At 39.5% G+C, this 22,181-nt stretch overlaps 1 protein-coding gene across 1 annotated transcript in view; it reads right to left on the bottom strand.

The window, feature by feature from the left end:
• Positions 1-22,181, bottom strand: part of MAN1A1 (mannosidase alpha class 1A member 1) — a 200,450-nt gene that overhangs the window by 20,629 nt on the left and 157,640 nt on the right. Inside the window, exons 7-8 of the mRNA XM_039530521.1 lie at positions 19,916-20,009; positions 12,671-12,786 (exon numbers count right to left, since the gene is read on the bottom strand). Of these exons, the coding sequence (XP_039386455.1) occupies positions 12,671-12,786; positions 19,916-20,009 (210 nt within the window). The remainder of the gene's footprint in view (positions 1-12,670; positions 12,787-19,915; positions 20,010-22,181) is intronic.

The following is a 22,181-nucleotide window of genomic DNA, read 5'->3' as shown; positions in this document are numbered from 1 at the left end:
AAACAACAAACTGAGCCATGCATGGGAAGTATTGATCATAGTTATTGGTTCCCTTTTAAATGCCTATAAATGTTATTTTTAGTAGCAATAAAGGTCTTCTATATACTGTAGCATCAGCAGAAAATTCTTTATTAACTTTTACTGCATCTATCCATCTAGGTACTTAAGTTGTGCGATCTGAGAACTTTACAAAAATAAAGCCAACAAATTCTGAAAACTATGAACTTTGTCTTCTCTCTCCTATGCCCAAGATTTTACCAGCGACACTGATTGTCTTTTTTTCTGGCATCACTTATTGACTTAGGAAGTTCCTCAACCTATTCTTCTCTCTCTTTTGGATTCCTTTGAATCCTCCCTAGCTACCGCTTTCAGGCAATTCAGTTTCCCTCACATGATACAGAACTTTGCTAAAAAATTACAACTGTTTGAAAAAAAATCCTCACACATTTATCAAAACTGTGGTTTGGGAACTAAAAATGTGCTTGGTTTTGGCAGATGAAGACTTCCATTTTTGAGGATAAAGATACAAGTCAGGGGCTTCTCACGCTTTCCTAATGTGGATCTTATTCTAACGTAGGGTTGAAAGGGATCCTCAAGGTTCACCCCCACCCAATACTGAGGAAAAATTAAATATACCTAGATCATCTCTGGCTATTTAAAAGACTGTTCTTCAAAACCTCCAATGACAAGGATTCCACAACATCCCCTGGTAACCTGCTCTGGAGCTTAACTATCCTTACTTTTCCTCAAATCTAACCTAAATCTCCCATGTCGTAAATTAAGCTGATTACTTCTTGTCCTATCCTCAGTGGTCATGGAGAACAATTGATGACTGTTCTCTTTATAACAACCTCTTACACATTTGAATGCTACCAGGTCTCCCCCTCAGTCTTCTTTTCTTTAGACTAAGCCTGCCCAATTCTTTTATCTTTCTTAATAGGTCTTGCTTTCTAAACCTCTTCTTTTGTTGCTCTCCTCTGGGCTCTCTCCAATTTGTTCACATCTGTCTTGAAGTGTGGTCCCTAAAGCTGGACACAGTATTTCAGCTGAGGCCTCACCAGTGCTGAGTAGAGCAGAACAATTATCTCCCATGTCTTACATACAACACTCCTGTTAATACACCACAGAATGATACTAACTGCATCACACTGTTGACTCATATTCAATGTGTGATACATTGCAACTCCCAGATCCTTTTCAGATGTACTACTGCCTAGCCAGTTATTCCCCATTTTGTAATTGTGCTTTAGATTTTTACTTCCTTAATATAGTACGTTGCACTTGTCTTTACTGAATTTCATCTTGTTGAGTTTTAATCCTGTTCTCCAAAGTGCTAGCAACCACTCCCAGGTTGGTGTAATCTGCAATTTATATAAGAATACTCTCCACTCCATTATCTGTCATTAATGAAAATACTGAATAGCACCAGACCCCAAACAGGCCCCTGTGAGACGCCAGTAGATACTTTCTCCCAGTTGGACAGATAATGACTTTTTGAATTTTCAATCACTTGTGCATCCACCTTATAGTAATTTCATCCAAACCACAGTTCCCTAGTTTGCTTATGAAAATGTCATGTGGGACTGTGAGAGAGCATGAGTGTGTCTCATGGACCCCTATTTTTCCCCTGATTTATCATCTTCTTTTCATTCTCCCCCACTTTCCCCCCCTTGAACCTTCAATGTTGTTTTTCTTCTTCCAACATCCCAAATGCTCCCTCCTGGGTTCTCTCTCCTCCTTAGCCTATTTTGAATAGAGGCTGGAGCATGGATTCTGCTCCCCTTCCAATATGGCTGGCAACAGGATTATAGACATTATAGAGATTGAGTCACTAACAAGTGAATTGCATTCCAAATGCAATGGAAAACAGCTTTTCTATCAGGTGGGGAAACTTCTTTCTTTTGGAGCTCACTGCAGGACCACAAAACAGCAGCTTTCTTTTGGAGTAGCTGGGTAATTTTTTTTTTTTAAAGAATGTTGTTTAGAGCTTGTTTTCACTGGGGTTTAAAATATTTTCATTTATAATTATATAACTAAGAAGTTGGGACTCAAAGAAGCTTCCAGTGAAATATATTACTGCATAATTGTCTGAAATGTATTGAAAGTTAAAATAAATGGACAAAGGAATTTCCAGACACTTTCAACTGCTATGCAATAAAATGATTTGTGTGTTATAATAAAATGTGCTATTGTTTAAGACAGCCAATAGTTGTGTGGATAACTGCGTTCAGAATATTAGTAAATTCTAATAGTAAACTGTCAACAATTTAGGACCAAACGACCTCAAACTAAAATGCTTTGTAAACTGACAGGGCAAACCTGTCTCAGAGTAGCATCCTTTAAAAAAAAAAAATCACTATTCTGGTAACAGTTGGTAATTCTACAATAAATTATCTAGCAGCTAGATTGGGTACATTAAAAATAAATCAATTCATAAATCAAACTATTATACATAGCAAAGATTGATTTAATTCCCATGCATGATAAAGCCACTGATCATCATGGAGCCACTTAAAGGACTGATCCAAAGTGGAGTCAATGGAAAGACACAGATTTCCATGGGATTTGAATCTGGCCTCTAGTGACTATAGTTAAGGCTGCAAGGTAGTTTCTATTATAAAACTTAATTTTGAAATACAAACACATCTTGCACAAAAGCCCAATAAATTGGTCCCCACCTCCAATCACCACCCACCTGATCTCTACTCTTTCCTACTATTCTCTACTCTTTCCCTAACAATGCCAGCTGGTTGCCCCGAATGATTAAATCCATGTGTTCTTCTTCAGGCATAAATGGATTAAGTTAAATTGGAAAAAGTCAGCCTTATTTTGGAATAACAGTGTCCACACATGGAGTTAATCAGGAATAATTCCTGGTGCAGGCAAGTGTTAAAATATGAGCTCTTGTAGTCTCTGAATTTTAGTGGTATGCTGCAATCCCATATAAATTAGTGTTTCACAATTTGTGGTGTGAAAAGTTCTGGCAGGGAAATCAAATCTCTAAAATGTATTAGAAAGGGGTATTGGAGTCGGATAGTGGTAAAGGGAATCTTTATAGATGAAGAGTTCAGGACGGTATGAAATTCAAAATTGTCTACTTATGGCCAAAATATTTTCCTTTTTATACAATACATAATTTTTTTTAAAACATACATGACATTTATTTTAACTCCATTTCAGCTAAGATTTGATCTGGGAATAATTCCAATGAGGTTTCCCCACTTGTGAATCCGGCGGTTTCACATTTCACTATGAGATAAATTTATCATTTCATTCTACCTAGTGAAATTTTCTCTACATAAGAACGCCCATACTGGGTCAGACCAAAGGTCCATCCAGCCCAGTATCCTGTCTACTGACAGTGGCCAATGCCAGGTGCCTCAGAGGCAGGGCCGGCTCCAGGCACCAGTTCAGCAAGCAGGTGCTTGGGGCAGCCAAGGGGAAGGGGCGGCACGTCGGGCTCTTCGGCGGCAATTTGGCTGCGGGTCCCTCTCGGAGGGAAGGACCAGCCACCGAATTGCCGCCGAAGAAGAAAGCGGCACGGTGGAGCTGATGCCAATCGTGATTGCAGCTTTTTTTTTTGCTGCTTGGGGCAGCAAAAACCCTGGAGTCGGCCCTGCTCAGAGGGAGTGAACCTAACAGGTAATGATGAAGTGATCTCTCTCCTGCCATCCAGCTCCACCCTCTGACAGAGGCTAGGGACACCATTCCTTACCCATCCTGGCTAATAGCCATTTATGGACTTCACCACCACGAATTTATCCAGATCTCTTTTAAACGCTGTTATAGTATCATCTGCAAACTTTGCCACCTCACTGTTTATAGCTTTCTCCAGATTATGTATGAATAAGTTGAATAGGATTGGTCCTAGGACCGACCCTTGAGGAACACCACTAGTTACTCCTCTTTATTCTGAAAATTTACCATTTATTCCTACCCTTTGTTCCCGATCTTTTAACCAGTTCTCAATCCATGAAAGGATCTTCCCTCATATCCAATGACAATTTAATTTATGTAAGAGCCTTTGTCAAAGGCTTTCTGGAAATCTAAGTATACTATGTCCACTGGATCCTTCTTGTCCACATGATTATTGACCTCTTCAAAGAACTCTAATAGATTAGTAAGACATGATTTCCCTTTACAGAAACCATGTTGACTTTTGCCCCAAAAGTTACGTTCTTCTATGTGTCTGACAATTTTATACTTTAATATTGTTTCAACTAATTTGCCTGGTACTGACGTTAGACTTACCAGTCTGTAATTGCTGGGATCACCTCTAGAGCCCTTTTTGAATATTGGTGTTACATTAGCTATCTTCCAGTTATTGGGTACAGAAGCCGATTTAAAGGACAGGTTACAAACCATAGTTATGTGCCAATCTTACTGAAGAATGAAGTTTAGTTGTGAACAATAATGGCAAAAAGTGACCGTTAATACTAAAAAAATGATTAAAATATAGTCTACATACAAGATTTCAATGAGTTAGCTCTATGGAAAACTTGAAGAATATGCATTATTAAGGTAATTTTTCAGGGTGGGAGAGGAAAGATGTCAAGAAGGGTACTAAACTTCTTGAAGGACCAATTTAAAAATTAATTTTAACACAAACTAATGTATTCACTTAGGAATTCTCAAAAAAATGTTTTGTGCATGAGTGCTGTAATTTTAGGAAGGATATGTTGTATTCTTCATACCTAACAGAGCAGTTTAATTCCTATTTTACATGCAAAACTCAACTCATCCTTACCTATGGAGATGCAACTGACAGCTCCATATGGTCAGAACAACTGTTTATGCCAACCATGGCATAAAAGTTCTAGTTTTCTGAACTCAAGTAGAAAGTTAAATATTTGATTACTTTTTGTTAATTACATCAGATCCTAGACTAATCACCTACCAACTTTCATTGAAATCTACGCACATAACATACCTGAGACATTAAGATTTTTTTCTGTATAGCAAATATATACCACAATACTTCCTGAAAAGAGTTGACACTTATTGCTTCTGGACCTATACCATGCACCATATGACAAACTTTAGCTTGATGTGAAATGTGAATTTTTATAGCAGTTATATAGGTGTTTATAATAGAAGAGCTCACAAGCCTCTAAAAGATAATGTATAATTATAATAGATAATGAACAAAGTGATATGTGCAGAAGCCTTGTTATGCTTGCTTGAGAAAAATGACATTTTATTCTCCTATATAAATAAATAAATTCACCTATATTCTTCAGTACAGCCCTTGTAGCTGCCCACCAGAGAACTTCCATCAAGTAAGTTTATTAGCACCCTGGATAAAATTATTAGTGGAATGATAGGACAGACATCATCTTCAGAGAGTAAAGTTATACTATGTATTTTATAAAGGGATATTTCACAAGAAACGTACATTGATACAGATAACCTTTTGCTCAATTAATCTTTGAGAGAGAATTAGTTGTGTCTATCTGGTGCATTATCACTTGCTGCTGACTGATCTATGGTATATTAACTGCTTTGTCTTCGACACAAGATGTCCCTGCAACACTCTATTATCCTGGTAGAAGGAAAATCAGAAAGAAATAACTTTCAGTTGGGGGAAAATAATGAACCCATCACTGAAAAGGTGAGTTATCATTACACCTTACATTGTGACTACAGAGATTCTACACAAATGCAGCTAGACAAACAGCAGAAATGACACTGGATAGCTTAGTAAAAACTAATGTGTATTTTCTTTACTAAAATTTCTACAGATTTCAACTGTCTCTCTACTATAATGTGTCTTGTCACAGAAGTTTAACATTTTACTTTGGCATCTCCCAATTTTTTCAAAATTATGAAGCATAAAAGGCAGTTGGTTGATTGTCAGCATAAGAATCTGTATAATCAGAATATACTGCAACATTTAAGGCATCTTAGATCCTAGGGGAATATGAGAAAGTCCTACTCTAATTCCAACACTAACTTGCCTAATTCAGTCTGAATCACTTAACTCAGGATTTAACCCCTGTGTACAGAATATGTGTGGCTTGGATAGAGGAGAAGAGAGAAACCTTTCTAGATTGCAGTAGTGCTACCCTCAAACATTCAAAAATCATAAGTCAGACCGTGAAAATCATGAGCTTGGCTTAAAAATAATTTAGGTTCACTGGTTTTGTGAAATTTTTGGGAGCACCAGAGTTGCACTTTCAAGCTCTCTTCCACAAACATGAAGACAAGAAACATACCTTGTTCTTCTAAATTAAGCTGACATTCTCGCCTAATTACTTGTCTTTGGTAGTTGGGGTTTAAAGTAAACAACTAAATATTGAGAGAGTTGGCAACACTCTCAATAATATAGTTCTAGCCCAACTTATGGAGCAATTTTGTTTGTAGACAACTGCTTGTCCTCAAGATTCCTGTAAAATGACCTCAACCAGTCATCATAAATTTATGTTCTATAAACAACATACACTGGGGGCATTTTTTTTTCTGGATCAAGTTTCAGAAACAATTTCCATGCGATTTCTCTTATTGAATTTTCTCAGTATTTTGTCAATATCCTCAAATTGTACATACAAGTTGTGGGTTACAACTCTATAGCTTGTTGGAACAAATGTCCCCATTGAAACTATGGCTAAAACCTCTCTGGTATTTTCAGAGATAATGAGTGTTTCGGTGACGATTCAAATTCACAATCCTGAACAATGATAATCTTATTAAGTACTTTATACTGCTGAAAGCTCAAGAGATGGCATAACTGTGAATAAATGATTAATGATATAAAAAAGCTGGTTGCATGCAGCACCCTTTAGTCACAAAACCTTCTGTAAGCACTTATACAGACAGGGTCCCCTCTGCCTATTGTGGAAGTATTTCTGATGTAATCTAAGGGAAGAATTAATCTTGTTAGATGGAGACTCAAGTATAGTTAACATAATGAATCTTGTATTTCTGCACAATATAACTGCACTGTATTTAGCTACGTGCAGAATATTGCTGTTAGACTTTTAAACATCAAAGCTGATCAAATGTAGTATATTAATTAAAGGTGTGTGTGTGTGGTTGCTCGCAGTCACTCATCAACGTTTCAGGCACTATTCCCTGATTGTCTGTGAAAGTTCCATGCACCACCTACTATGGGTCTGCATTCATTAACCAGCCGGCTGGGTCACACAGGCTTACACTAGGACTGGACGTATCATGACGCTGTACGGGTCTGTTTATCCTTTTTTATATGGAGAGACAAATTTTGTTATGTTAATTCAATGCAAAGTGGGCTTTATCAAGATGTAATATAAGGCAAATTCAGGCATGTTTCTGGACTCAGACTCCCAAATGATGTTTAGGCCAGGGTGGAAGGGGTGTGATGGGTCTTTATCCCTGCTCTATGATGATCATTATCCAAAGACTTTGTAGGATTTTCCCATAGTTTCTCTCTATATATGTTGGAACTGCATAGGCTACCCAGCAGTAGAGCTGTAATACCTTCTGCGCTACGACCATGCGGAGAAAGAAGGCTACTGGAATAGGATCCCTCTATTCTGTAAACAATCAAAAATGAATATGTTACCACTTTTAAGGTAAGCAGTAGGAAGGTGTGCTTGTCCTTCTGTGCCCCACTGACAGTGTTCTTTGGCCTGACTGTCTCCGCTTCCAACCAAGAGCTGTTTTAGAACTGTTTGTCAGGAGGTCTCTCTTTTGCTGCAGCTCCTTTAAGGTAGACTCCCCAGGATGCTTGGCAATCAGCTAGGGCAGGGGTCGGCAACCTTTCAGAAGTGGTGTGCCGAGTCTTTATTTATTCACTTGGATTTAAGTTTCGTGTGCCGGTAATACATTTTAACATTTTTAGAAGGTCTCTTTCTATAAGTCTATATTATATAACTCAACTATTGTATGTAAAGTAAACAAGGTTTTCAAAATGTTTAAGAAGCGTCATTTAAAATTAAATTAAAATGGTGATCTTATGCCACCAGCCTGCTCAGCTCGCTGCCAGCCTGCGGTTCTGTTCACCTAGGCCGGCAGCAGGCTAAGCAGGGCCTGTGGCGGGATCCCAGACTGGGGTGAGGGAGGTTTCAGGGGTCAGGGCAGAGGGCTGGGGTGGGGGCAGTTCAGAGATCAGGGCAGAGGACTGGGGTGTGTGGGGGGTGTAGGGCAGAAGGCTGGGTGTGTGTGGGGGGGTCAAGGGTCAGGGCAGAGGGATGGGGCTGTGTGTGGGGGGTCAAGGGTCAGGGCAGAGGGCTGGGGCTGTGGGGATGCAGGGCAGAAGGCTGGGTGTGTGTTGGAGTAGGGGGTTCAGAACAGAGGTCCTGGGGGTGTAGGGGGTGCAGGGCAGAAGGCTGAGTGTGTGTGTGGCGGGGGTCAGGGGAAAGGGATGGGGCTGTGGGGGTACAGGGTAGAGGGCTGGGTGTGGGGGGGGTGCAGGGCAGAGGGATGGGGCTGTGGGAATGCAGGGCAGAAGGCTGGGTGTGTGTTGGGGTTGGGGAGTTCAGGGCAGAGGGCTGGGGGTGCAGGGCAAAAGGCTGGGTGTGGGGGGTCAGGGCTGGGGGGTATGAGGGGTGCAGGGCAGAATGCTGAGTGTGTGTGGGGGCTGCAGGGCAGAGGGCTGGGGGTGTGTTGGGGTGGGGGGTTCAGGGCAGAGGGCTGGGGGTGTGGGAGGTGCAGAGCAGAATGCTGGGTGTGTGTGGGGGGTCAGGGCAGAGGGCTGGGGTGCTCGGCTCATGGGGGTGCTCCCAGCCCCCTGCCTTGAGCGGCTCAGGGCAGGGGGCTGGAAGGGATGTGCCTGTTCCACCCCCTTCCCCAAGGCTCCATCCCTACCTCTCTCTGTCCCCTCTAGGGAACTGCCTGCATGCTGCCGCTCTTCCCCCTCCCCCTCGCAAGGGCCATCAACTGATTGGCGCAGGGACGGAGAGGGGGCGGGGCAGGAAAGCACCACTCTGGGGGAAGAAGCGGGGGAGAGGGAAGCTTGGCTGCCGCAGAACCAAGCTTCTGCCTCCTGCCCCCGCAGGGGAGAGCGGTCGGCACGGGGGCTGAGTGGGGCTGGGGGCCGGGACCGCGGCAGACAGCTGCGTGCCGCTCAAAATCGGCTCCCGTGCTGTGTTTGGCACGCGTGCCGCACGTTGCCAACCCCTGAGCTAGGGGATTACATGTTCCATCCTGCACAGTCAGGGAGGTACTTTACATGCACAGTACCTTCTCAGCCTCATTTTCCAGGCCCTAAATGGGGTAATGGAATTAATTTTGCCCTAAAGGAAGATGATTGGTTTGGGTAGCCATAGCTCCCAGTAGCTCTGTATAGTTCTGGCAGGCTCCATGTTGCAGAGACCCTAGAATGGAGGTTTTTGTTTTTTTTTTTTTAATACCATGTAATAAATGATGCTAGGACCAATATTCAGACTGAACTACTTGATGGTCCGCTAGAAAGCAACTGCAGCAATCCTAAAACAACAGACTAGTTATTGTATTGCATGTGTGTGTAGCTTGATATTTTAGCTCATGAACAGTTAAATATGAGAAGTAAAAAAATATTTTGTGGATTCTTTATTCTTGGGCATTATTATCAATGAGCTATTAGCTCTTAAAATTTAGTCTTCTTACCTCCACAATCACCTGAAACATGGGGATTACTTAAAGTATAATGCTTCCTTTTAATGAGGGAAAACAGGCCTACATTTGGTTATTTATTCACTGTCTCATACACATAAATTCCAGTTTTAGGCATCTCTCTAAAGATTGCTTTATTAATACTTTATAAGATTATGTTCTGGTAATTGAAATGAGGATACCTCTATTCTTTTTTGCCCATCACAAACCAACTCAATTTTAAACAGGGTCAACCACAAAAATTATATTTTAATAATGACGGCCAGAAGCAGCTCAGTTTAAAAATATAGATTTTCAATATAGTTATTGCTTTTCACGATGGCCATAAGAAAACAATCTGCAAGGACATTATCACATTTTTAAAGAAACGAGCTTGGATAGAAGAAAAAGAAGATTTCAGCAAAATACTTCTTTCTAAACAAACTCCAAATTAATGAATTTTTCACACAAAACTAAATCCCACCATGCTATAGACATCTACCGTTTTAGTTACTGGGCAGTATAAAATAATGAATTACTCATTAAATCTTGCACCAGCACTATTGCTTTTTTGATGGGGATGAGTAGCATTGGCAGATGGGAATATAGTGGATAATTACACAGGTCCCTGTGACTGCTTTGGGTTAGTCTCACATACACTGAAAGCACTGGGGAAAATAAATCTCACCGTATGTGAAGTAGATTCATAATGCTTTTAGTGTAGGTCAGTGGGAAGAACAAGGGGCCAGTACTGACAAAAGCATAACATCACCACACATAAGGATGTCATTCTACCAGCAACGTTATAACATGTAGAAGTCTAGCACATGATTCATGATCACTGGATACTAATAACCTTGCCAACTACCACTGTGTCTCTAATTCTGCTGGCTGGTAATGCTGAATGACAATCAAAGAGCTATTTATGCCTAAAATACATCTTAGATATAAACATGATAATAAGCATATTAATAATAGACTGAGAGTTCAAACAGCCATGCTAATGTTAGATTTAACGACAGCTCTTGATCATGAGGTGCTGCTCGCCAATCTAAATGTCTAGCAAGGAAGAGCCAGATTAGCTTTTTTCCTTGAACAGATCCCAAGGGGTCATGATGGGCATCATCTCCTCTTTGTTCAGAGTTCACGTGCAGAAGTGTGCACAGTTCAGTCTTGTCCCCTTTCTTAGGGCTTGTATACACAGGAAAGTTATACCAGTGTTGAAATACTGGCCTACCTTAGAGATGGTTTTCAACTGGGTTGTGATAATAGCATGAGAAATAGGCCCAAATCACGTGACCACAAAGAATGAAATTATGAGAAAGAAGAGTTGTGTTAAACTTGTAGTGTTTTCTTATTTACGATTTGGTCTGAGGTAACTGAAATAAGACATGGTTAATTGGGTATCAGGTGCAGTAAATAATTGGCTATATGTGTGTGTTTAATGTATTATAAAAAAGGACTTCACTCAGGACTAATAATTAGCAATGACATCACTTGTTTATTATAGGGTATAAAAAGCAAACTCTTAAAGGGCTCATTGTTAATACCTGCCTGACCAAGTTGAAGATGACCAATATGAGTCTAAGCACCCTGGGGGTCAGCCCTTTTGTAAGTATTTTAATCAAACACGTATAAATATTTTGTTACTGTTTGGACATAGTAAAATGCTTATTATTTAAGCTTTTTTTGACATGCTTAGAGCAATTGTAGAAATGCCATGTGACCTTTAGATTTAATATAGGAATTTATGGTTAAATCGGTGTCATGGTAGTATTCTATATTAATGATGATAATTCCAAAAACTAGTACAAGTTAAGGTGTAAATTTAAACCAACATAGTTATACTGGTATAACACACACTGTTTCAACCCATCAACCCACCCTTACTCTGGTGTAAGAAGGCATTTTTTTCAGTGTAGCTTATGTCACTTGGGAACCAGTTTAAACTAAACCAAATAAAGCCACTTTTGTATGAGAACAAGTGTGACCACACAGGGGGGTTATACTTGTATAACTACATCAGTTTAACCAAACTGGTATAATTAAATTGGTATAACTGGTAACACTTTCCTGTGTAGACAAGCTTTGTTCAGCACTCACGTAAGGCATGGGTAGACTGAAGGATGCTGTAAGTTACAGGATCATGACTATGCTAATAAATAGCTCTGCCTACCATCTAGCACAGATAATGTTGACTCCTCTTTGTTATAGTATCTGAGGCAAATATACACCTAGATGAAAAACAGTTGGCTCATGCTCAGTTCAGAAAAAATTGAGGTGAAATAGGCAAAAGGAAGCCTACCGAAAGACTACAAGGATCTGAACCTGTGGCCTTAATAAAGGCAGCTTGCTCTCCTATTTTCATCCAGGTGGTGAGCAGTCTCTGGACCTTTCATTGATGGCCAGAATGTATTCTTCCCCATCTATCTTTTGTATCAGTGCAATGTATTCTGCATTTGGGGGTGACTATGCACAATTTTTATTTTTGGAAAAACTTTTTTCCATCACAGTTCAATTCAAGCAGTTTGTCACTTCACAAAAGCTGAAAAATGAATATATGATGTAACTAATGTGCTTATGCAACACTAATGCAGTACTGTAATTTCACCGATAATTATGCACAGACTGATTATAGACTATATACACTATTATGCCCACATTCAAAATACTCTAGCAGTTTAAGAAATATGTTTTGGGAATTAAAACACATAGTAGAGGGATTTCCTATATCATGAACATAAGAAAAGGGACAGAAAAGCATCTAATTTATGTTATTGTTAGGAAAATTGGAATCCTAGTTGGCACTGCTTGTAGATAAAGCTTTCTTTAAAAAATTACACACTAAAATTGCACATTTTATACACATTTTTAAATATTAGATACTGTTTTTATAACCTGAATTGAAATAATTTCAGTTCAGTTTTAGATTCCTACACAGCTTCTGCACTGTTCTAAGATTTATATCTAATAAGTCTTATAAAACAACTAGTTTAAAAAAAAAAAACTTATTCACTGTGATAGCAAAGGCATAAATCCCTCATTCTCCCCAGAGCCTGTTTCTTTAGGAACATTATAGATTAGATTATTATGGCAAGAAAGATTTAAATATCTCATTTACCTGAACAGCATCATAATACATTTTCTTGCCTTCTTCATCTGTCTTGTCTGACATCAACCATGCCTTGAGCAAATACTCATAAAAGCTATCTCCAAGTCCTCCAACAGAGACGTGATCTGAAAAGGAAGAAAGAGGATTCAGCAATTCCACCTTGAATTTAAGCACTGAAACACAATTACAGTTTGAAATTGTGATAGATTAACAAATTTCAGTATACCTCCCCATAACAATCATGTAATAAATATAGCCCAAAATCTCAGAAAAAATACTTAATTATTTTACAACAGAAAATATTTTTATAATAAATGGTTAGTCTTTCTGCTTGTATGATGACCTATAACAGGGTGGGAGGAGGCAGCATTATTATTTACATAGTGTCATTGGAGTTCATGGTACTTTACAGAAATGAAAAAAAGTCTACGTCTCTGCACTGAATAAGTGTTTATAATCTAAGATCTTATGTTCTTATGTTAAGATAGACAAAAGATGTGTAACTAATATATTGTAACGTTTTTTAAAAAACAGAAAAAGTTGGTAAAAACCCACTCCCAATGTCACAAATGCATTCCTTATTCTGCTGGGATTAACAGTTAATTATTCTAAACTGAAATTTTTACAAGCATCTAAGTGAGTTAGGAGCACAGGCCCCATTGATTTCCATTAGGATTTCTGCTGCTAAGTCAGTTCAGCACATTTGAAGATTGCCTTTGTAGTGTTTAAAAAAATATTATAACTTTGAACTTCAGGTATTTCTAAAAACTATGTTGAACATTCTTGTGGTGGCCCTTAAAAATGTGCCAACTTTATCTTATATATATATAGGATATAGTTTCACAGATTTGGGGACTGAGGTACGCGCACACACACACACACACACACACACCCTCCCTCCCTCCAGGTTACCTCAGCACCTGCAATGTTCCTTTGTATTGCCCCAGACCTACTGCAGAAAATGCCTTGGTAATGCAAATACTATGGGTGTTCAATTGCCAATATTTAGGATTTTGCTATGTGACTAACTTTACTTACATGAGTTAGTCCTCTTGAAGAAATGGGACTGTTCACGTGAATAAAGCTACTGATGATCCGGTTTGCAGGATCAGCCCCATATCTAGTTATCTAAAGTAAGAGGCAAGTTTTTAAAAGACCACCATATTATTTTAATATATTCCTACTAAGTAAATATTTCAATATCTTAAAGTATTACTATAACTAGTTTTGCCTTAAGTGCCCTCTACTACACTTTAGAACAAGAGCACTAGATAAAGATTTCCTCTTCCACAAATAGTATTTTCTAATAAAACTATTGTTACTCATATTAATAAATAGAATTTATTGAGCATCTTCAATAAGAGGACTTCAAAGTGCTTTACTGATACTAATCAATTAAAATAATCTAGTTTCACAGATTTGGAGACTGAGGCACACAGGGGTTAACAGGAAGTCTGTGGCATAGCTAGATATACAGCCAACGACTCCTAACTCCTAGTCCTGGGCCTTGACTGCAAGGTTATCCTTGCTTCTCTATGAAATTGAATGGGGCATTTTGAATTTTTTAAAATTCCTAAATTCCCTCCGCCCATTCACAAAATGCATCCTCTTGCTCACCTTGGGGGGTTGGAAAGCCACGCAAATGTAGAATCTACATGTATTTCCATTAAAACTTCACCATGACAGTGTGTCTTTCCTCCACTAGCCTGTGACCTCCAGTGTCCAATTTAGGTGTCCAAAATTTTTCCTACTATCCCATCCCAACAAATGCACTATGATTATGGAGAGTTTTGAATTATGAATTATCAGAATTATGAAGAGCTTTTAAAAAAAAAATAGATCTTAAAATTTTTGAAGAGTATATACCATTTAATTATCATTCATGATCCAAAAGGAAAAAAGGCTTCTTCAAAAAATCCAAGAGCTGTTTTCCTGTGATGGAGGGCTGATCACTGAACAGCAGCATTTAAATGACCTTTACAGTTTCCTAAATAAAATTACCATAGAAACCCCTGACATTTGCAAACTAAATAGCACAAGCATAATCTCATCAATAATACGTCTTATTATTATATACATTATTGCAGGAGACAAATCCAATTGGTGCATGCTGCAGCAAATCACTGTAAGGTTACTGTCAAAATAACAAGGACTAAATGAATTTACAAGAACAATGGCAGTGAACCAACAACGTCCTTCAGAGTTACAGCATTGAAACACTAAGGCCTTGGCTACACTTGCAAATTTGCAGCGCTGCAGCAGGGTGTGAAAACACACCCTCTCCAGCGCTGCAAATTGCGGCGCTGCAAAGCGCCAGTGTGGTCAAAGCCACAGCGCTGGGAGCTTCCCCACAGGGAGGTGGAGTACGGACAGTGCTGGGAGAGCTCTCCCCCAGTGCTTTGACTACACTTAGCGCTTCGACTACACTTAGCGCTTCAAAGCGCTGCCACGGCAGCGCTTTGAAGTGCAAGTGTAGCCAAAGCCTAACATTCAGAAGCTGTTTTATTCTTTCCTGGTTGATGTTGAATACTTCTATGTTGTGGCAATTAGTTTTTTGTTGTAATCAATAGGCACTGGAAAAATAATCTCAAATAAAAAATCTTTTTATGACTTAAGTTCTTGTTGTCTTCCACTGTGAAAAATCCGTGCTTGCAAACAAAAAGCAATTGAATTGGAACAGAGGAAACAAATGTAGACTTTATTTTATTTGTTGCGTTTTCAACATGCCATGGATCGACCTGCATCAACACTTGTGTTCGTGGTTTGTATGGACAAGAAGCTAATTTCCATATACAAATTACATGTCATTGGTAAAGGAAGATGGCTTTATAAATTACAAGCTCCCAGACATGTACCAGGGATTTGATTTGATACAAAAGAGAAGTTTTTGAGGCACTATTATATAAACATAAGAAAGGTCAAAAGCCTAAATATCAGAATTAGAATTTGATTCACTTTTAAAAAAGGACAAATCAGAAAGAGACAATGGCAGCTTTTAAACTGGGTGAGAGTAAGGGCTTTCCTACCATGTGAGGCACTGCAATATTAGGTAAGTTTAATGCCAGACTAGTGAGGTTTTAGCTTAGTCACATTTCTCATTCATTTTATGACCTCTCTTTCTGTACCTATGGCAGTAAATATTATTATTGTTTTAGTCAAGGGCAATTGTGTTTGAAGATCTATTCAGGGCAGTTGCTAGCTGACGTATCTTAATAAAACAGAGTTTTTGTGTCCGATAAAGGGGGACAGGCAGAGGAGTAGGCAACTATAATTGCCTAAGCACAGGGTCACAGGCATGGAGAAGGCCTTCCTACCCAACAGTGCCTACTGTCTTAAAACATACATAGAGATATATAGATGTATGCATGTTTTTTGCATGCACATGTTTGTCTCTCTCTCTAAGATTTAAAAAGCCTTGCTAAGTCAATATGGGTATGAAGTTACAAAAGGTTGTTGTTACCTGTGCCTATGCTTTATAACAGTGGTTTTCTACCTTTTTTCATTTGTGGACCCCTAAAAATTTTCAAATGGATGTGTGGACTCCTTTGAAAATCTTAGAAATAGTTTGTGGACCACAGGTTGAAAACTACTGCTTTATAACACCGTTGATAAAAAGAAGTGCAAAATGGAGTCAGAGGAATGTTACAAACGGAGTTTGTTCAGGCTAAAGCCTGGTGGTAAAAAGACTTCCAAGAACTCTTATGAATTTACAAACTGGCATAACAATTGACTGGAAATTTATTAAAATGGAGAGATATTCCTACATTTAGGGCTTTTTTTTTAAATAAAGACAGATATAAGAGTACCATTTAGGTCCTCAAATCTGTGGATGTCGTCCCAAATATTTTAATAATTTCTATTTTGTTTCTTTTCAATGGGTGCGCTGAATCAATTGTTCAGAAGAATTTCGATGATGGGATTTCTACAGTAAAAGCAAACCAATGTCCTTTCATGTAACCCCCCCCCAAACCACAACTGTTTAGTAGTGTAACAATATAAAAAAGGGATTCTAGTAACACTTTCTAGTTCAACAACCCATGCCGATCCCTGTTCTACATAGTCATTCCCCACTAATGGTTAGTTGTTAGATGATGTTTCCAATGGAACTGAAGGCAATATAATTCTGTTTAGCTTACTTCCTTAATTGTCTGCCAGCATCATTTAATGTCAGCAGAATAAACACTCAGCTGTAGAAAAATGTTATCCACCTTCTCATAACTGTTGTTCTTTGAGATGTGTTGCATATGCCCATTAAACTGTAGGTCTGTGTGCATCTCATGCACCACCAGTGCTGGGGAATTTTTCTTAGCAGTACCCATAGGGGCAGCCCTGCTCATGCTCTGGCTCCTTGTGCTCTGAATGGAGCCACCCCATCCCTCCTTTAGTTCCTTCGGACCGGCATGCCAATGGTAGACTCTGATGTGTTGGGAAAGACGGTTGGCATAACAGACATATGCAACATCTCGAAAAACAATAGTTACAAGATGGTGAACAACCATTCTTTCTTCTTCAAGTACTCGCATATGTCTTTTATGCTTTAGGTGACTTCCGAGCTGTTATTAAACGCGATGGGCCTTGAAGTCTCATCATAAGAGGAACTGTAGAATCATTTTTCCCACGTTTGTTTCTTTTCTTGATGCAAACAATAAGTGCATATTGTCTAGTAAACGTGTTGATGGAAGACTATGTTGCTACTCTGAAGAAGTCAATAGGGAAACGTCCTACAAATGCTTGCTTTACTTCCACACTGCCTCTGAAGGGTGCAACTAGAATACCAGAGTTCCCGCAGCCAAGTGGACTCGGGGCGGGGAGGGGAGGGAGTGTATCTAGACAAATGAAGGGACTTGAAGGGTCTGGGCACCGGTTTCAGGATCTTAGCAGACCAGGGGTCATGGTGGATTCTCCATCACTGACAGTTTTTAAATCGACTCTATGTTTTTATAAACAATATTCTCTAGGAATTATATTGGCAAGTTCTATAACGTGTGTTAATACGGGAGGTCAGGCTAGATGATCACAGTGGCACAGTGGTCCCTTCTGGCCTTGGAATCCAAGAATCTATGCCAGGAACACAGTAGAAGGGGAAGAACGAAAGGCTTCCCACTTCTGGCTACTGTGCGACAAGATGGAGCAGTACCAGAGGTCTAGAGATGGACATAGAAGAGGCTGATGAATCCAGTACAGGGCTTAAGGTTGATGGGCCCACAGCAGACTGTACTAGAGCTTATGAGTACGGAGCCTGCAACGGTGCTGGAATAGGGTCTTCATCCTGAATCAATGGCTATGCTGGTACTGACCAGCATAGTAGGTCTCTTGTTGCTATATAGGCCTCTAGGGCAATAAAGGTAGTTCTCCAGCTATGATCAATGACGACTGATCTGGTGTTGTAGCTGAAGTAGTCACCTGTCTCAGTGGTCCCTGGGAGCATACTGGTGTAAATGGCAAAGGTCTATGGGAATCAGTGAGAGCCAGTACAGGGGAACGGCAAGCCAAAGGGCACACTCTACCATCAGTACCAGCATGATCTTCTGCAGAGCAGTCCCTGGCCCTGGGCTTCAAAGAACATGATACTGATGATTTCATATGCTTCTGAATGTGTTAGGGGTATGTCTACACTCAGGGGTGGCTCTAGACATTTTGACGCCCCAACCACGGCGGCATGCCGTGGGGGGCGCTCTGCCGGTCGCCGGTCCCGCGGCTCCGGTGGACCTCCCACAGGCGTGCCTGCGGAGGGTCCGCTGGTCTTGTGGCTTCAGTGGACCTCCTGCATGTGTGCCTGCGGGAGGTCCACCGGAGCCCTGCCTGCTGCCCTCCCGGCGACCGGCAGAGCGCCCCCCGTGGCATGCCGCCCCAAGCACGAGCTTGGCGTGCTGGGGCCTGGAGCCACCCGTCTACACTTCAACTAGACATATGTGGCTGGCCTGTGCCAGCCGACTCAGGCTTGTGAGGGTTGGGCTGTGGGGCTGTTTTATTACTGTGTAGACTTCCGGGCTCGGGCTGATTCTGAGCAGGGTCCTAGATCCTGTGCTCGAGCCCAAGCCTGGAATTCTACACAGTAATGAAACAGCCCCATAGTCCAAGCCCTGTGAGCCTGAATCAGCTGGCACCAGCCAGCCATGGGTGTCTAGTTGCTGTGTAGACCTTAAAGAAGACAGTCCCAGTGATGGGAATCACTTGTGGCTTTTATCTGCTGGTAAAGCTGGGAGAGCACTCCAAGAAGAAGTAATTGTTGAGCTTCCTTTCGACAACCAAGAGGGTTCAGACATTGATCTAAGAGCAGCCTCTGTAAGAATACATCAAAGCTGCTCTTCTCTCAGCTTTTTCATTTTGTTCTTTAAGCCCTGGCATATCGAGCATCTGTCTCTTATGTGGCCCCCATCCAAGCACTTAAGACAGTGTGAATGAGGGTCACAGATAGGAATCTGCTTTTGACAACCAGAGCAAGGCTTGAAACCTTGCAACCTTGGCATAGGCTCCCCAGTACTAGGTGAGACCTGTAGATCTGCCCAATTCAGAAAATGAACTAAAAGGGAATAATTTTAAATACAAAGGAAAATACAGAAAGAAAAATAATGCCCAATGGATGAAACACAGTAGCAATAGGCAAAAGTTAGCTAAAGTACCCACAAGTTTGTTCTCAAGGAGCGAGGCTGTGAACAAAGAATGCTCCGACTACTGATTACAGAAGGTAAGAAAAACTCAAGAAGGGGTGGAGTGGCTCCTTCTTCTATGCCCTCCATTCAGAGCTGGGGTCTGGGCAGGGTGGCCCCTACAGATACCACTAGGGAAAACTCTCTGGAACCAATGCATGAGACACATACGCCTACAGTGTAATGGACGTAGGGAAGCACTCACAGAAGAAATATAGAGGCAAATCCTCAGCTAATATAAACGGGTACAGTTTCATTAACTTCAGTGAAACTAAACCAATACCAACATAGAATTTTGATCCAAGACAAGCTGATAGCATTTCTTTAAACAGCACCCTTAACAGAGCACTTTAAATTTTTCAATTAAAGACGACATTTTTCAACCACACACTTAGACTCATTCAAAAGCTTTCTACTAACAAATATGCTAGAGGTCAGAGAAACATACATTGACATATATGAAGTGGATAGAAAAGTAAGTAATCCAAGTAGAACTCAGGTTTGTCAATTGGTAAGAGTAAAAGAAACAATTAAGAGTTTTTTTCTTCCTAGAGATGGTATGTAAAATAGTTAACTGGCAGTTCTGAAGAACTGCCATACTTACGTTGACCCCATTGACCACTACTGGGATTCAGGTAATTAGGGTAAAGACCTTCTGGTTTATCAAGCCGGTTCAGAACTTTACGAATGTTCATTACCTGTTACAAAGAAAACCAAACAATGAGCACTTGATCCAGTCTTATCTTCCCATGAAATACAAGTAGCATTAGTGCATCCTTTTTTATCAACACACAAATACATTTTTATTAAAAAAAAATATTTATTCTTTCAACATATATAATGTCCCTATCAAAAGACCTCTATGCATAGGCATAGACAATTTCTTTTTAAAATAAACATATATCTAATCTATTGTCATCAACTATAACGCTCCACAGAAAAAAAACAGAGATGCTCCATTCAATTTCTCCCTCATAAAAGGTCAAGGTAAAGAGATCTGCAGTATGCCCCTGAAGGTCAACAGATCTGGCTCTGTTCAACTAAAGAGGGAGACAAAATGGTGGAAATGAGTTACAGAACTGAGTGCCTTCCACTGAGGATGTTTTCCCACGCAGCTCCCCAGATATTCAAATCTTTGGCATTTGGGCACTCCAGCTAAACTCAGCCATTGTGGCATGACAGGAAGAGAGGCACTTTCTCAGTCACCCGAATCATAAAGAGCTTTACATATTTAAACCAGTAATTTAGATTGTAGCTAGGAATTAACTTCAAGTTTGAACAGTATATAGAGCACTGAAGTAATGGACTGTTTTGCTGAGTAAAGTCTCTATCCTAGAGTGAGCTTCACAGTGCAGTGGCACAGGACTCCACTGATACTGAGCTCACTGCAGGGCCACAAGACAGCAGCTATATTCTGCATTAGCTGAAGTCTGAGTGCCCCTCAAGCATGACTCATTGTAGATAGAGCACATGTAGTATTTTGATGGAGTTTTAATGAAATACACCAGATTAAATGCACCGAGGAAGGAAGATCATGATTTAGCCACAGAACAGAAAGAGCAAGGCAGGAGCACTGGAAGCTTCTCCCTAAAACATTGTCAAGGTGTCCCCAAGTCTCATTTGGAGTTCCTACCTCTATGAGACAGAATGTAGTTCCATTTAAAGGTTATTTAAATCTTTGGCTTCTTTGCCAAGATTATCAACTTGTGCACTTTCATTAGATTTTATTTTGTTCTTAATACTAGTTTAAAAATTAAATTATGTCATCTTAATGTCACTTCTTGAGAGTCGGGAGGAAAAAAGCCTTTGAAATTCAGGTTTATTTAAAACAAATTCTGTCCTTAATTAATCTTGTTTTGCATATGCATTTCATAGGTTACAATAATTGTGTGAGCTTTAATATTGCACTGTACATAATGGTAACAATATATTGTTCAGCCAATCCATGAAGCTTGGTGTACTTAATACTCAATTAAAAGGTTTGACCACTGCTTTTGGAGCTAAACAAAGTTTACAGCTTCCTTTGGAATTTCTTATTAAGAGGTCATAATTTAACAGAGAAAAGTCATTTTTAAATATGTATATTGCTGTATACATGTCTGATATATTTCTAATTAATAAACAAAATTACAAGTACGTAGACTACATTAATGCAATATTCTTGTTGAGAGCTAAATTATACAAAAGTCAGGAAATAAAAACATACGATTACAACATCTATAATTCTACTCTCTGGTACATAGTAATATTTTATATAAATGCATGTGGTATATATGTTAAATGTAGCTGAATTATAATTGCCTAGGAATCAGTAATTTAATTTTAACCCCTTTGCACGCCGTTTTTTGTATTTAGTAATTGTTTAAAAAAATAAAATCTTTGAATACATATTTAATAAATCTACCTGTATAAGATCCATATCCACCATTTCATCTCCCTCTTTAGTCCAACAGAACCAAATCTATTGACCTTCAGAGCATGCTGCAGATCTCTTTAACAAGGCTGTTAAGGGAGATGTTGAATGGACAAACTCTGGTTTTTCTGTGGAGTTTCTTACTTGATATCAGATTTGATTTTTTTAATTGCACATATGCATAGAGGTCTTTTGATAGGCACATTATATATTTTGAAAAAATAATATACATTTTTCTTATTAAAATGTATTTATGCTTGTGATAAAAGGAACAATTCACTGGGAACATTTTTATATTACATACACGTGGGGATATTAAAATTATTGTAGTACATTTATTCAAATATGTATCTATTCCAATAAACACATCTGCATTGATTCAATGTAAATCTGTACACCAGTAAATGAAATACTGTACTTTGGTGCAATATGTTAAAAACTTAATAGAAAAAACATA

This window comes from Mauremys reevesii, linkage group 3 (assembly GCF_016161935.1).
Source record: "Mauremys reevesii isolate NIE-2019 linkage group 3, ASM1616193v1, whole genome shotgun sequence".
Taxonomy (NCBI): domain Eukaryota; kingdom Metazoa; phylum Chordata; order Testudines; family Geoemydidae; genus Mauremys; species Mauremys reevesii.
This window is presented reverse-complemented; position numbering and strand designations above follow the sequence as displayed.